The sequence below is a fragment of the Cetorhinus maximus genome, chromosome 12, assembly GCF_964194155.1.
Source record: "Cetorhinus maximus chromosome 12, sCetMax3.hap1.1, whole genome shotgun sequence".
NCBI classification, from domain to species: Eukaryota; Metazoa; Chordata; class Chondrichthyes; order Lamniformes; family Cetorhinidae; genus Cetorhinus; species Cetorhinus maximus.
The window spans coordinates 62,148,050-62,163,944 of NC_135890.1; the positions used below are offsets into that span (position 1 = coordinate 62,148,050).

General features: G+C 44.5%; 1 protein-coding gene across 1 annotated transcript in view; it reads left to right on the forward strand.

Annotated features, from left to right (window-relative positions):
* The window catches only part of LOC144687508 (dynein axonemal heavy chain 3-like), a 706,779-nt gene that overhangs the window by 513,327 nt on the left and 177,557 nt on the right, over positions 1 to 15,895 (forward strand). The window contains exons 48-49 of the mRNA XM_078553740.1: positions 2,547 to 2,805; positions 12,429 to 12,554. Coding sequence (XP_078409866.1) covers positions 2,547 to 2,805; positions 12,429 to 12,554 — 385 coding nt within the window. The remainder of the gene's footprint in view (positions 1 to 2,546; positions 2,806 to 12,428; positions 12,555 to 15,895) is intronic.

A 15,895-nucleotide genomic window follows, 5' to 3' on the forward strand; every position in this document is an offset into this window, starting at 1 on the left:
AGCATATCCCCCACTCTACCATTACCATCAAGCCAGGGGATCAACCCTGGTTCAATGAAGAGTGCAGGAGGGCATGCCAGGGGCAGCACCAGGCATACTTAAAAATGAGGTGTCAACCTGGTGAAGCTACAACACTGGACTACTTGCGTGCCAAACAGCGTAAGCAGCAAGCAATAGACAGAGCTAAGCGATTCCACAACCAACGGATCCGATCTAAGCTCTGTAGTCCTGCCACATCCAGTCGTGGATGGTGGTGGACAATTAAACAACTCACTGGAGGAGGAGGCACCACAAATATCCCCATCCTCAATGATGGGGGAGCCCAGCACATCAGTGCAAAAGATAAGGCTGAAGCATTCACTACAATCTTCAGCCAGAAGTGCCGAGTGGATGATCCATCTTGGCCTCCTCCAGAGGTTCCAGCATCATAGATGCCAGTCTTCAGCCAATTCGATTCACTCCACTTGATATCAACAAACGACTGAAGGCACTGGATACTGCAAAGGCTATGGGCCTTGACAATATTCCGGCAATAGTACTGAAGACTTGTGTTCCAGAACTTACCGCACCTCTAGCCAAGCTGTTTCAGTACAGCTACAACACTGGCATCTACCCGGCAATGTGGAAAATTGCCCAGGTATGTCCTGTCCTGTATACAAAAAGCAGGACAAATCCAACCCAACCAATTAGCACCCCATCAGTCTCCTCTCTATCATCAGAAACATGATGGAAGGGGTCATCACCAGTGCTGTCAAGCAGCACTTGCTTAGCAATAACCTGTTCACTGACACTCAGTTTGGGTTCCACCAGGGCCACTCAGCTCCTGACCTCATTACAGCCTTGGTTCAAACATGGGCAAAAGAGCTGAACTCCCGAGGTGAGGTGAGAGTGACTGCCCTTGACATCAAGACAGCATTTGACCGAGTGTGGCATCAAGGAGCCCTAACAAAACTGAAGTCAATGGGTATCAGGGGGAAAACTCTCCACTGGTTGGAGTCATACTTAGCACAAAGGAAGATGGTTGTGGTTGTTAGAGATAAATCATCTCAGTTCCAGGACATCACTGCGGGAGTTCCTCAGGGTAGTGTCCTAGGCCCAACCATCTTTAGCTGCTTCATCAATGACCTTCCTTCCATCATAAGCTCAGGTGTGAGGTTGTTCGCTGATGATAGCACAATGTTCAGCACCATTTGCGATTCCTCAGATACTGAAGTAGTCCACGTCCAAATGCAGCAAGACCTGGAAAATATCCAGGCTTGGGCTGACAAATGGCAAGTAACATTCGTGCCACACAAGTGCCAGGCAATGACCATCTCCAACAAGAGAGAATCTAATCATCACCTCTTGTCATTCAATGGCATTACCATCACTGAATCCCCTACTGTCAACATCCTGGGAGTTATCATTGACCAGAAGCCGAACTGGACTAGACATATAAATACTGTGGCTACAAGAGCAGAATCTTGGAACCCTGCAGCCAGTAACTCAGCTCCTGACTCCCCAAAGCCTGTCCACCATTTACAAGGCAGAAGTCAGGAGTGTGATATAATACTTCCTACTTGCCTGGATGAGTGCAGCTGCAACAACACTCAAGAAACTCGACACCATCCAGGACAAAACAGATCACTTGATTGGCACCCCATTCACAAACATCCACCCCTTCCACCACTGACACATAGTGGCAGCAGTGTATACCATCTACAAGAGGAACTCATCATGGCTACTTAAACAGTACCTTCCAAACACACAACTGCTACCACCTAGAAGGACAAGGGCAGCAGATACATGGGAACACCACCACCTGGAAGTTCTCCTCCAAGCCACACACCATCCTGACTTGGAAATATATCACCATTCCTTCACTGTCCCTGGGCCTCTCCCTAAATTGCTGTACCCACCACATGGACTGCAGCGGTTCAAGAAGGCAGCTCACCACCACCTTCTCAAGGGCAATTAGGGATGGGCAATAAATGCTGGCCCAGCCAGTGATACCCACATCCCATGAATGAATAAAAAAATTATGGCAGAGAAGGTGCCATTCAGCCCATCAAGTCTATGCCAAGTATTGCCATTGAAATGGGAGAGAAAAGATGGTTTTAGGCCTTCCATTCTCAATTTCCTGATGTTATCTGGGAAGAGTACCCACAGCTGCAGATCCTGGCAGTGGCTCACACCACATTGTCATACCTAACAGGAAAGGATAACAGGCTGGGTCTCTTTTCTCTTGAAAAAAGGAGGCTGAGGGGTGAACTGAGAGAGGTTTTTAAAATTCTGAAAGGTTTGATCGAGAGGATACAGAGAGAAATAGAGACCATCAATATAAGATAGTTAGCACAAAATCCAATAGGGAATTCAGAAGAATATCAAACGGCTACAAAGATCATTGACCACCACCTCCTCAGAGAGTTTTGGGGTGGGCAACAAATGCCAACAATGCTCACAATCCGAGAGTGGTGTTTTTAAAATGCAGTTCTGCCGCTCGCATGTGAAAATCCAGTCCTGTTCCTGATCCCATCAGTAAGAATTGGCTATTTTTCTTTTCGCAGTATTTACCAGAATGTGTGTCGGTCTCTGTTCGAGCGAGACAAGATGCTGTTTTCATTCCTGCTGTGTGTTGGCATTCAGAGGAGTCTGAACCTTGTGAATGATGATGAATGGTGTTTTCTCCTGACGGGAGGGGTGGCATTAGAGGTCCCATTTGTTAATCCTGCCCCCACCTGGGTGAAGGACAAATCCTGGGGTGAAATTGTTCGCCTCTCCACTCTCCCTGCTTTCTCCGAGCTAAAGAATCACTTCTGTTTGAAGGTAAGTGTTAGAATGTGTAAGTATACAGAGATTGTAATGAAAATAAAGGAGTTATTATTGGGGTTGAAAGGACTGTTGACACCAACAATTCCAGGAGCGGTGTGCTAATTGGAGCCAATATGTTCTGCCCACCAGCCTGTAGTGTAGGGGTCAGGGCAACTCATCATTTAGAAATGTTGTATTGGCATGGCTGATGAACCTTGAAAATGCTAAAGAAACAACACAATTCTGGTCTTATCCTCTTCTGGATAGTGTCAGCTGTGACTCAGCAGTAATACTCTCACCTCTAAGTCAGGAGCAGTGGTTTCAAGCTCCACTCCAGACAGACTGAGTCCATGGCCTAAGACTGACACTCCAGTACAGTATTGAGGGAGTGCTACACTGTCAGAAGTGCCATCTTTCAAATGAGATGTTAAGCCAAGGCCCCACTTGCCCCCTCAGGTGGACATAAAAGACCCCATGGCTACAATTAGAAGACAGCAGCAGAACCAGCATCACGAAAACAGATTATCTGCTCATTGTTATGTTGTTGTTTGTAGAGCATCACCATGTGCAAAGTGGTTGCTGCATTTTCTGCATTTTTCCAGTGACTCTGGGGGTGTCCCGCCCATCCAAATTCCCTCTTGCTGTGACCCCAGTAACTCCAGCTCCACAGGCCGATGAGGTGCCACTGCTACACAGCAGAACCTCGAAAGTAGGCCGGGGCCGTCCAGATGATGCCCATCAAAGTCAGCACAGACAGGGCATTGCAGTCAGCAGGTTGCCCCCACCTCCGCTGTGGATGTCGGGAGAGCACCAAGTCATAGTGGCAGGGTTAGGAAGGTTAAGAAGATGTAACTCTTTCAGAGCCAAACAATTACACTAAATTAACAATATAAGGGGTAAAATAAACACAGCCCCTAAGTCAGGTTAGCTGTAAAACCAAAGACAAAGTTTAAAGGAAACTTACAAACATCAAACCAAAATGTGATTAAAGGGGTCGATAAAACACCCTAGTTCCCGTGGTGCCCACCGAGCACGGAAGGCCTCGAGAGTGTCAGCCGACTCCCTCCCAGGGACACCCGGCCGCGAATGTAGCTGCGGAAGAGGGCCAAACAGTCTCCGCGCCATGCCAGCGGGCGACCATGTTCCAGACTTTGATCAGGTCCTGGTAAAAGCCTCCAAAGAGCCACCGAGGCCCCTCTGCTCTATAAACAGGAGCTGCACGTCATAATTCAGGCCGTGCACCTGGCGGAAGAAATACATCGCCAGGGCACACCATCTCGGAGGAGGCTCGACGTAAAAGTATCGCTGCAGGGTCTGAAGGCGGAAGGTCGTGACCTGTGTGCGAGGGCATACTAGCGCCTGACCGCCCTCCCTAAGCGGGAGACTCAGAACCTCAGCAGCGACCCAGTGCAATCTTTTGTCCCAGAAGAAGTCGACGAGCATTCCCTGGATTTTCGTGACAAAGTCTGAGGGAGGGCTCAAAGTGACCAGCCGGTACCACAGCATGGCGGCAATCAGCTGGTTTATGACCAGAACTCGACCCCGGTAAGACAGCACACGGAGCAGTCCTGTCCAGCGTCAGAAGCGAGTGGTGACTTTCGTTTCCAGTTCCTGCCAATTTGCTGGCCAGGATTCCTCAGCAGGGCAGAAAATGCAGGAACTTAAGCTGTCAGCAAATGCCATGAGCATGATGTGATTTGAACGCGCAACCTTCTGATCTGGAGTCAGACGTGCTACCATTGCGCCACAAGCCCAGCCACTAAGAAGATGTAACTCTTTTGGAGTTAAACAATTAAACTAAATTAACAAAATAAGGGATAAAATAAATACAGCCCCTAAGTCAGATCAGCTGTAAAACTAAGGATAAAGATTAAAGGAAACTTACAAACATTAAACCAAAATGTGATTAAAGGGGTCAATAAAGCACCCCAGTTCCCATGGTGCCCACCGGGCACGGAAGGCCTCGAGAGTGCCGGCAGACACCACGTGCTCCCTCTCCAGGGACATCTGGCCACGAACGTAGCCGCGGAAGAGGGACATACAATCGGGCGGGACAACCCCCTCGATCGCCCGCTGCCTGGACCTGTTAATGGCCAACTTGGCCAGGCCCAGGAGCCGGTTCACGAGGAGGTCCTCCCCCTTCCCGGCCCCCCTCCGCACCGGGTGTCCGAAGATCAGGAGCGTGGGGCTGAAGTGCAAACAAAACAGTAATAAAAGGTTTTTCAAGTAACTGAAAAGGGAGTGCAGCCTACCACACCCTATATAAGCATGGTCCACGGACTCCACAAGACCACAAAAAGGGCAGATGTCCTGGTAGTCCGTGAACCTACACATTCTCTGGTTGTAGGGGACTGCTGTGTGCAACACCCTTCACCCTAGGTCCCCGATGGAAAGTGGGAGGACACCTCCGTAGAGGGCCTCCCAACGGGGACCTCCGCCGCAGGGTGGCAACAAGGCATGCCAGGGCGTATCCGGGTGGCGGGCGAGGGCGAGAAAATGGAAGGTGTGCAGCAGCAGTCCATACAGAAAGCTCCTCCGCGCCGTGCCAGTGCATTCCAGATCCTAACCACTCGATTGACCTTACCTCCACCACACTATCAGGCAGTGCATTCCAGATCCTAACCACTCGATTGACCTTACCTCCACCACACTATCAGGCAGTGCATTCCAGGTCCTAACCACTGGATTGATCCTGTCTCCACCACACTCTCAGGCAGTGCATTCCAGGTCCTAACCATTCGATTGACCTTACCTCCACCACACTATCAGGCAGTGCATTCCAGATCCTAACCACTCGATTGACCCTGTCTCCACCACACTATCAGGCAGTGCATTCCAGGTCCTAACCACTGGATTGACCTTGCCTCCACCACACTATCAGGCAGTGCATTCCAGATCCTAACCACTCGATTGACCTTGCCTCCACCACACTATCAGGCAGTGCATTCCAGACCCCAACTACTCTCCCATTGCCCTAGACCCTATAACCATCTACCTCCACATGCTTCCCCTCCTCTCAGAGCCAACACGCATTAACATCCCCATGCCCACCCTGATCCTGCCTCTCCCATTGTCTGAGCCACCTGTCTAGTCCCCTGACGTGATGCTCTGCCATGAGACCTTCACCTACCAGAATCTCACCCTAGACCTGCCACCCTACCACATCCCAACCCCTCCTCTGACTGTGACTGTTCCCTCACATCACCAGTTCACCCCGTAGGACCCCACTATCAATGCCACTGACCCCGCCCTCTAAGACAGTCTCTTCCCTCCTCTTTCCTGGACATTCTTGCCCCCAATTCCCCAGACACTCTCCCCTCCCTCTTCCCCCACTTAGCCTCCCTCTTGTATCCAACCTTGGTGCAGTTTTTGCTACATGGCCTTACATTGGAATAAGGGGCACGAGGAGGACCTTTTGAACTTACCTTTTAAAAGGTTCCCTCATGCAGACTCATGTGCCAGGATCCTCTGTGGAGCTGTGAAACACAACTCTTTAAAAACATGGCCTGACACAGTCAGAGGAGGGTATGACTATCTCCGCAATGGAGCCGGCCAGGTCAGGAGATCCGAATGTGGGCGTTTGACAGGAACCATCCCACATCCTTTAATGGCTCCCAAAAATCAGACAGCCCAGGAATGGGGTCAGGAATCCTGGAATCAGGACCCAACCACCTTTTTAAAGGGCTCCCAAGTCATCCTGACTGGGTGAAAATTCAGCCCACTGCATCACCCTTGTAAATCTTTCTTATGTCCACTTTTGACTTCTTGCAAATGAAATATTTCCAAATCGGTGATCAACTCTCAAATGTGATTAGAGTTCTGGCTGAATTTCCTAGCACAAGAAGTTCAGCCCATGGCACAGAGCTGCTGGAAGAGTTAGCCCACAGCTTGCCATGGTGTTATTAGGAATTGTGGGCGATGTGTTGGAATGACTTTCACCCACTTCCTATCCCTGTGCCAGAGTGTGTAATGGGGCTTGTGAAAAGAATCCTGCCGATTCTCCCAGTTGAATGTACTGACTGGTATTGGCACCACACACACCCTTCCAACAGCCCAGCTGTTATAGTGAAAGGGGCAGGGTCCACCATCGTGAGGGCAATGTCTTCTTCCATGGACGGAGAGTGTTGTGGTTGGCTATGTGACTCAGATGGATCTACGAGCCCTGGAGACAGCAGACAGATGAACATCTGAGGGGATAGGGATGTTGATCATAGCCTCAATTGTTCTAAAATTAGTATGACTTCTCTATTTAAACAAACATTTAAATAAACATTTAAACACTAATGAACACAGCAGGTCTCTGTGTTTACAAAAAATATAACAGCAACGTTTCACAGATAAAATGGTGACACAGAGCCAATAGTATAACTGTGGTTCCAGTCTACCACATTGCTCTCAGCAGGAACCAATCACATGTGCACAACACAACCATATCCGAACCCAGATATCTGAACACTCACATTTGTTTGAATTTTAAATATTAACTTGTTCTGAGTGAAAATAGTGACAGATCTCTTTTTAATGTGTTCTGAGTAAATATAATGCCAGATCTCTGTTTAACGTGTGATAAGTGAATATAGTGACCGAACTTTGTACAATGTGTTGTGAATGAATATAGTGACAGATCTCTGTTTAATAAGTTCTGTGTGCATATAGTGACAGATCTTTTAATGTGTTACGAGTGAGTATAGTGACAGATCACTATGTAATGTGTTCAGAGTTGATATAGTGAGATTTCTGCTTAAGATGTTCTGAGTGAATATAGTAACATATCTCTGGTTAATGTGTTCAAAGTGAATACAGTAACAGATCTCTGTTTAATATGTTCAGAGTGAAAATAGTGCTTGATCCCTTCAATGTGTTCTGAGTGAATATACTGACAGATCTATATTCAATGTGTTCTGAGTGAATATACTGACAGATCATTATTCAATGTGTTCTGAGTGAATATAGTGACTGATCTCTGTTTAATATGTCTGAGTGAATGTAGTTTCTGATCTCACTTCAATGTGTTCTGAGTGAATATAGTGACTGATCACTATTTAATGTGTCTGAGTGAATATAATGACTGATCTCTGTTCAATGTGTTCTGAGAGAATATAGTACCTGATCTCTGTTCAACGTGTTCTGAGTGAATATAATGACTGATCTCTGTTCAATGTGTTCTCAGTGAATATAATGACTGATCTCTGTTCAATGCGTTCTGAGTGAATATATTGACTGATCTCTGTTCAACGTGTTCTGAGTGAATATAATGACTGATCTCTGTTCAATGTGTTCTCGGTGAATATAATGACTGATCTCTGTTCAATGTGTTCTGAGTGAATATATTGACTGATCGCTGTTCAAAGTGTTATGACTGAATATAGCGACTGATCTCTGTTCAATGTCTTCTGAGTGAATATAGTGATTGATCCCTGTTCAATGTGTTCTGAGTGAATATAGCGACAGATATCTGTTCAATGTTTTCTGACTGAAAATATTGACTGACCTCTGTTCCATGTGTTCTGAGTGAATATAGTGACTGATGTCTGTTCAATGTGTTCTGAGCGAATGTATTGACTGATGTCTGTTCAAAGTGTTCTGAGTGAATATAGCGACAGATCTCTGTTTTATGTCTTCTGAATGAATATAGTGATTGATCCCTGTTCAATGTGTTCTGAGTGAATATCGTGACTGATCTCTGTACAATGTGTTCAGAGTGAATATAGTGACTGATCTCTGTTCAATGTGTTCTGAGTAAATATCGTGAATGATCTCTGTTCAATGTGTTCTGACTGAATATCGTGACTGATCTCTGTCCAATGTGTTCTGAGTGAATATTGTGACTGATCTCTGTTCAATGTGTTCTGAGTGAATATCGTGACTGATCTCTGTTCAATGTGTTCTGAGTGAATATTGTGACTGATCTCTGTTCAATGTGTTCTGAGTAAATATCGTGACTGATCTCTGTACAATGTGTTCAGAGTGAATATAGTGACTGATCTCTGTTCAATGTGTTCTGAGTGAATATCGTGACTGATCTCTGTACAATATGTTCAGAGTGAATATAGTGACTGATCTCTGTTCAATGTGTTCTGAGTAAATATCGTGAATGATCTCTGTTCAATGTGTTCTGACTGAATATCGTGACTGATCTCTGTCCAATGTGTTCTGAGTGAATATTGTGACTGATCTCTGTTCAATGTGTTCTGAGTAAATATCGTGACTGATCTCTGTACAATGTGTTCAGAGTGAATATAGTGACTGATCTCTGTTCAATGTGTTCTGAGTGAATATATTGACTGATGTCTGTTCAATGTGTTCTGAGTGAATAGACTGACTGATCTCCGTTTAACGTGTTGAATGAATATGTTAACTGATGCTTGTTCAATGTGTTCTGAGTGAATATAGCGACTGATCTCTTTTCAATGTGTTCTGAGTGAATAGACTGACTGATCTCCATTTAACGTGTTGAATGAATATGTTAACTGATGCTTGTTCAATGTGTTCTGAGTGAATATAGTGACTGATCTCTGTTCAATGTGTTTTGAGTGATTATCATGACTGATGTCTGTTGAATTTATTCTGAGTGAATATAGTGACAGATCTCTTCTCAATGTGTTCTGATTGAATATTGACTGATCTCTGTTTAATGTGTCTGAATGAATATAGTGACTGATCTCTTTTCAATGTGTTCTGAGTGATTAGACTGACAGATCTCCGTTTAACGTGTTGAATGAATATGTTAACTGATGTCTGTTCAATGTGATCTGATCTGAGTGAATATAGCGACTGATCTCTGTTTAATGTGTTCTGAGTGAATATCGTGACTGATCTCTGTTCAATGTGTTCTGAGTGAATATAGCGACTGATCTCTGTATAATGTGTTCTGAGTGAATATCGTGACTGATCTCTGTGCAATGTGTTCTGAGTGAATATCGTGACTGATCTCTTTTCAATGTGTTCTGAGTGATTAGACTGACAGATTTCCATTTAACGTGTTGAATGAATATGTTAACTGATGCTTGTTTAATGTGTTCTGACTGAATATTGTGACTGATTTCAGTTCAATGTGTTCTGAGTGAATATAGTGACTGATCTCTGTTCAATGTGTTCTGAGTGAATATAGCGACTGATCTCTGTTCAATGTGTTCTGAGTGAAAAAAGTGACTGATCTCTGTTCAGTGTGTTCTGAGTGAATATTGTGACTGATCTCTGTTCAATATGTTCTGAGTGAAGATAGTGACTGATCTCTGTTTAATGTGTTCTGAGTGAATATTGTGACTGATCTCTGTTCAATGTGTTCTGAGTGAATATAGCGACTGATCTCTGTTCAATATGTTCTGAGTGAATATAGCGACTGATCTCTGTTCAATGTGTTCTGAGTGAAAAAAGTGACTGATCTCTGTTCAATGTGTTCTGAGTGAATATAGCGACTGATCTCTGTTCAATGTGTTCTGAGTGAAAAAAGTTACTGATCTCTGTTCAATGTGTTCTGAGTGAATATAGCGACTGATCTCTGTTTAATGTGTTCTGAGTGAAAAAAGTGACTGATCTCTGTTCAATATGTTCTGTGTGAAAAAAGTGACTGATCTCTGTTCAATGTGTTCTGAGTGAATATAGCGACTGATCTCTGTTCAATGTGTTCTGAGTGAAAAAAGTGACTGATCTCTGTTCAGTGTGTTCTGAGTGAATATTATGACTGATCTCTGTTCAATATGTTCTGAGTGAAGATAGTGACTGATCTCTGTTTAATGTGTTCTGAGTGAATATTGTGACTGATCTCTGTTCAATGTGTTCTGAGTGAATATAGCGACTGATCTCTGTTCAATATGTTCTGAGTGAATATAGCGACTGATCTCTGTTCAATGTGTTCTGAGTGAAAAAAGTGACTGATCTCTGTTCAATGTGTTCTGAGTGAATATAGCGACTGATCTCTGTTTAATGTGTTCTGAGTGAAAAAAGTGACTGATCTCTGTTCAATATGTTCTGTGTGAAAAAAGTGACTGATCTCTGTTCAATGTGTTCTGAGTGAATATAGCGACTGATCTCTGTTCAATGTGTTCTGAGTGAAAAAAGTGACTGATCTCTGTTCAATATGTTCTGTGTGAAAAAAGTGACTGATCTCTGTTCAATGTGTTCTGAGTGAAAAAAGTGACTGATCTCTGTTCAATATGTTCTGTGTGAAAAAAGTGACTGATCTCTGTTCAATGTGTTCTGAGTGAAAATAGTGACTGATCTCTGTTTAATGTGTTCTGAGTGAATATAGCGACTGATCTCTGTTCAATGTGTTCTGAGTGAAAAAAGTGACTGATCTCTGTTTAATGTGTTCTGAGTGAAAAAAGTGACTGATCTCTGTTCAATCTGTTCTGAGTGAATATCGTGACTGATCTCTGTTCAATGTGTTCTGAGTGAATATCGTGACTGATCTCTGTTCAATGTGTTCTGAGTGAATATCGTGACTGATCTCTGTTTAATGTGTTCTGAGTGAATATCGTGACTGATCTCTGTTCAATGTGTTCTGAGTGAATATAGCGACTGATCTCTGTTCAATGTGTTCTGAGTGAATATCGTGACTGATCTCTGTTCAATGTGTTCTGAGTGAATATCGTGACTGATCTCTGTTTAATGTGTTCTGAGTGAATATCGTGACTGATCTCTGTTCAATGTGTTCTGAGTGAATATCGTGACTGATCTCTGTTCAATGTGTTCTGAGTGAATATCGTGACTGATCTCTGTTCAATGTGTTCTGAGTGAATATCGTGACTGATCTCTGTTTAATGTGTTCTGAGTGAATATAGCGACTGATCTCTGTTCGATGTGTTCTGAGTGAATATCGTGACTGATCTCTGTTTAATGTGTTCTGAGTGAATATAGCGACTGATCTCTGTTCAATGTGTTCTGAGTGAATATAGCGACTGATCTCTGTTCAATGTGTTCTGAGTGAATATCGTGACTGATCTCTATTCAATGTGTTCTGAGTGAATATCGTGACTGATCTCTGTTCAATGTGTTCTGAGTGAAAAAAGTGACTGATCTCTGTTCAATGTGTTCTGAGTGAATATAGCGACTGATCTCTGTTCAATGTGTTCTGAGTGAAAAAAGTGACTGATCTCTGTTCAATGTGTTCTGAGTGAATATCGTGACTGATCTCTGTTTAATGTGCTCTAAGTGAATATAGCGACTGATCTCTTTTCAATGTGTTCTGAGTGAATACCGTGACTGATCTCTGTTCAATGTGTTTTGACCTAATATAGTGACTGATCTCTGTTCAATGTGTTCGGACTGAATATAGTGACTGATCTCTGTTCAGTGTGTTCTGAGTGAATATAGTGACTGATCTATTTTTAATGTCTGAGTGGATGTAGTGACTGATCTCTGTTCAACATTTTCTGAGTGAATATAGTGTCTGATCTCTTCTCAATATGTTCTGAGTTAATATAGTGATTGATCTCTTTTTAATGTCTGAGTGAATAGACTGACTGATCTCCGTTTTACGTGTTGAGTGAATTTGTTACCTGAAACCAGGTCATTGTGTTCTGTGTGAATATAGTGACTGATACCTGTTCAACGTGTTCTGAGTGAATATAGTGACTGGTACCTGTTCAATGAGTTCTGAGTGAATATAGTGACTGATCTCTGCTTTATGTATTTAGCTTTCTGACTGGAAGAAAGTCTTTGATTCGCCTCAGCCTGAGAAAATATCTTTGCCTGATCCTTGGATGGATAAACTGAGCACTTTCCAATCCCTTCTCGTGCTTCGCTGCATCAGGCCAGACAAGGTTTGAACTCATGCGTTTATGTTTATTTGTGGTATCACATCTTGTTGCTATGTTGCACAAATAAATTTCATTAATTCGACGATGAGATGCTTCATTTTACATTGACTGATACAATCTAGAAGCAGGACTGAAGTAGTATTAGGCCACTGTTGAATATTCAGACATTAAATCTATGCACAGCAATGTATTCTACTCAAACAATTGCTCATGTCACATATGGACTTCTTTCCATTCTTTCATGGGATGTGTGCATCGCTGGCTGGGCCTGTATTTATTTCCCATTCCTAGTAGCCCTTGAGAAGGTGCTGGTGAGCTGCCTTCTTGAACCGCTGCAGTCCATGTGGTGTAGGTACACCCACAGTGTTGTTAGGGAGGGAGTTCCATGATTTTGACCCAGCAACCGTGAAGGAATGGCGATATATTTCCAAGTCAGGACCGTGAATGACTTGGATTGGAACTTCCAGGTGGCTGTGTTCCCATGTATCTGCTGTCCTTGTCCTTCTAGGTGTTAGAGGTCATAGGTTTGTAAGGTTCAGTCTAAGGAGCCTTGGTGAGTTCCTGCAGTGCATTTTGTAGATGGTACACACTGCTCCCACTGTGCATTTGTGCTGGAGGGAGTGAATTTTTAAGTGATGACTGGGGCCCCAATCAAGCTGGCTGCTTTATCCTGGATGATGTCGAACTTCTTGACTGTTGTTGGAGCAGCACTCATCCAGCCAATTGGAGAATATTCTGTCAAACTCCTGACTTGTGCCTTGTAGATGGTGGACAGGCTCTGGGGAGTCAGGAAGTAAGTCAGTTGTCATAGGATTCCTAGACTCCAACTTTTGTAGTCACAGTACTTATAGGGCTGCTCCAAGTTCCTGGTCAATGGTAAACCCCAGAATGTTCATGGTGGTAAATTCAGCAGTGGTAACACTGTTGAACATTAAGGGGAGATAGTTTGGAGATGGTCATTGTATGGCAGCTGTGGGGGGTGAATGTTACTTGCCACTTATCAACCCAAGCCTTAGTGTTGTCAGGTCTTGCTGCATGTAGACACAGACTGCTTCAGTATCTGAGAAGTTGTGAATGGTGTTGAACATTGTGCAGTCATCAGCGAACATCCCCACTTCTGACCTTATGATGGAAGGAAGGTCATTGATGAAGCAACTGAAGATGGTTGGGCCTAGGACACTATGCTGAGGAATTCCTGCAGTGATGTCCTGGAGCTGAGATGACTGACCTCCAACAACCACAACCATCTTCCTTTGTGCTAACTATGACTCCAACCAGTGGGGAATTTCCCCCCTGATTCCCATTGACTCCAGTTTTGCTCAGGCTCCTTGATTCCACACTCTGTCAAATGCGGCCTTGATGTCAAGGGCAGACACTCTCACCTCACCTTGGGAGTTCAGCTCTTTTGTCCATGTTTGAACCAAGGCTGTAATGAGGTCAGGAGCTGAGTGGCCCTGGCGGAACCCAAACTGTGCGTCAGTGAGCAGGTTATTGCTCAGTAAGTGCCAGTTGATAGCCCTGTCCATGACTATTTCCATCATTTTGCTGATGATTGAGAATAGTGCTAATTGATCGGATTGGATTTGTCTTGCATTTTCTGTACAGGACATACCTGGGTAATTTTCCACATAGCCGGGTAGATGCCAGTGTTGTAGCTGTACTGGAACAGCTTGGCTAGGGGCGCGGCAAGTTCTGGAGCACAAGTCTTCAGCACCAAAGACAGGACATTGTCAGGGCCCATAGCCTTTGCAGTATCCACAGTATACTGTACTCCATGGTAACACAGCTTCATACCACCAGTTCCCCCCTAAACCCTTCTCAATTTGCCAACAGTATCAGAACTTTCTGATGCACATACGTTCACCAACTCCACATTTGAAGGGGAGACAAGCTGACCACTCGGTAAGAGTATGAAGCACAGAGTGATCACAGTGCTGGTGCTTTCTACATGGAGCTCAGGAATTTGGGGCATGGGGGAATTGAGTGCAGTGGGAATGGGGGTGCTGCTCTTTATTCACGCTTTTTACTTCCAGTGTCTGGTGAGTGTTTTTGTTTTGTCTATAAGCGAGTGCAATTCGCGATTACCTTACTAACTTAGTAACTAATTAAATAAATAAATAAGGTTATACAGACATAGCAGGGCAGGCGTGCCATAACTGCAACATGTGGCAATCTGTGGAATGCACTGCAATCCTGGACAACCATATCTTCAGTAAGCATCTGCAGCTTGAGTAACTTCAACTCTGAGTTACTGAGCTGGAGCCTGAACTGTAGACATTGTGGAGGGGGAGAGTTACCTGGACACTTTGTTCTGGGTCAGTGGTCGGGAACAGGAGAGTGTGACTGTGTGTCAAGCAGGTATGGGGATCCAGCATGTAGGAATGGAGCAGCCTCAGCCTTGACTTTGACCATAGGTGCATGCTACCTGTATGGATTGTGAACAAGGACCCCAGTGTGGATGAGGAAATTGACCATGGCACCATGATGAGGGATGCCATTTAAATGGGAGTAGTGAAGAGGAATGGGGTAGCGATAGGAGACAGTATAGTCAGGGTGGTAGATACTGTTCTCTGCAGCCATGACACGGAGCTCCAAAAGTTGTGTTGCCTGCTCAGTGCCAAGGTTAAGGACATCTCCTCAAGGCTGGAGAGGAACTTAGAATGGGAGGGGGAGGATCCAGTTGTCATGGTCTATGTGGGAACCAATGACATAGAATGAAGAATTATGTTCTGCTATGAGAATTTGAGGTGTTAGGGTCCAAATTAAAATGCAGAACATCAAAGGCAATCATCTCTGGATTGCTACCTGAGCCACAAGCCAATTGGCATACGGTCAAGCAGATTAGAGAATTAAACACGTGGCTCAAAAGGTGGGAAGAAGTGGTTTTGATTCATGAGGCACTGGTACAAGTACCAGGGAAAGAAGGAATGGAAATGGAGGATAGGGACGATCAATGCCTGACTTGATGCATGGTGCAGGAGGGAGGGCTCCAGATTCCTGAAGCATTGGGACCAGTTCTGGGGAAGGAGGCACCTATTCAAAAGAGATGGGTTGCAGGTCAATAGGATTCGGATCAATGACTTCACAGGGAGATTCGCTAATGTGGTTGGGGAGGGTTTGAACTAAATTGGCAGCAGTGTGGGCACCAGCAATATAGATGTAGAACAGAGGAATGAGGTGCATAAAGTGTGTTGGATAGCACTAGAGAAGGGAGTGGTGTCATATTAGATAGGAGCGGACTAAGAAGGACTATGAGGAAAACAAAGACAGGTTTAGAATGCATGGGAGCAAACACAAAGTGTGGTGAATAAGGCTGGTGAGCTACAAGAATAAATAGCCATGTA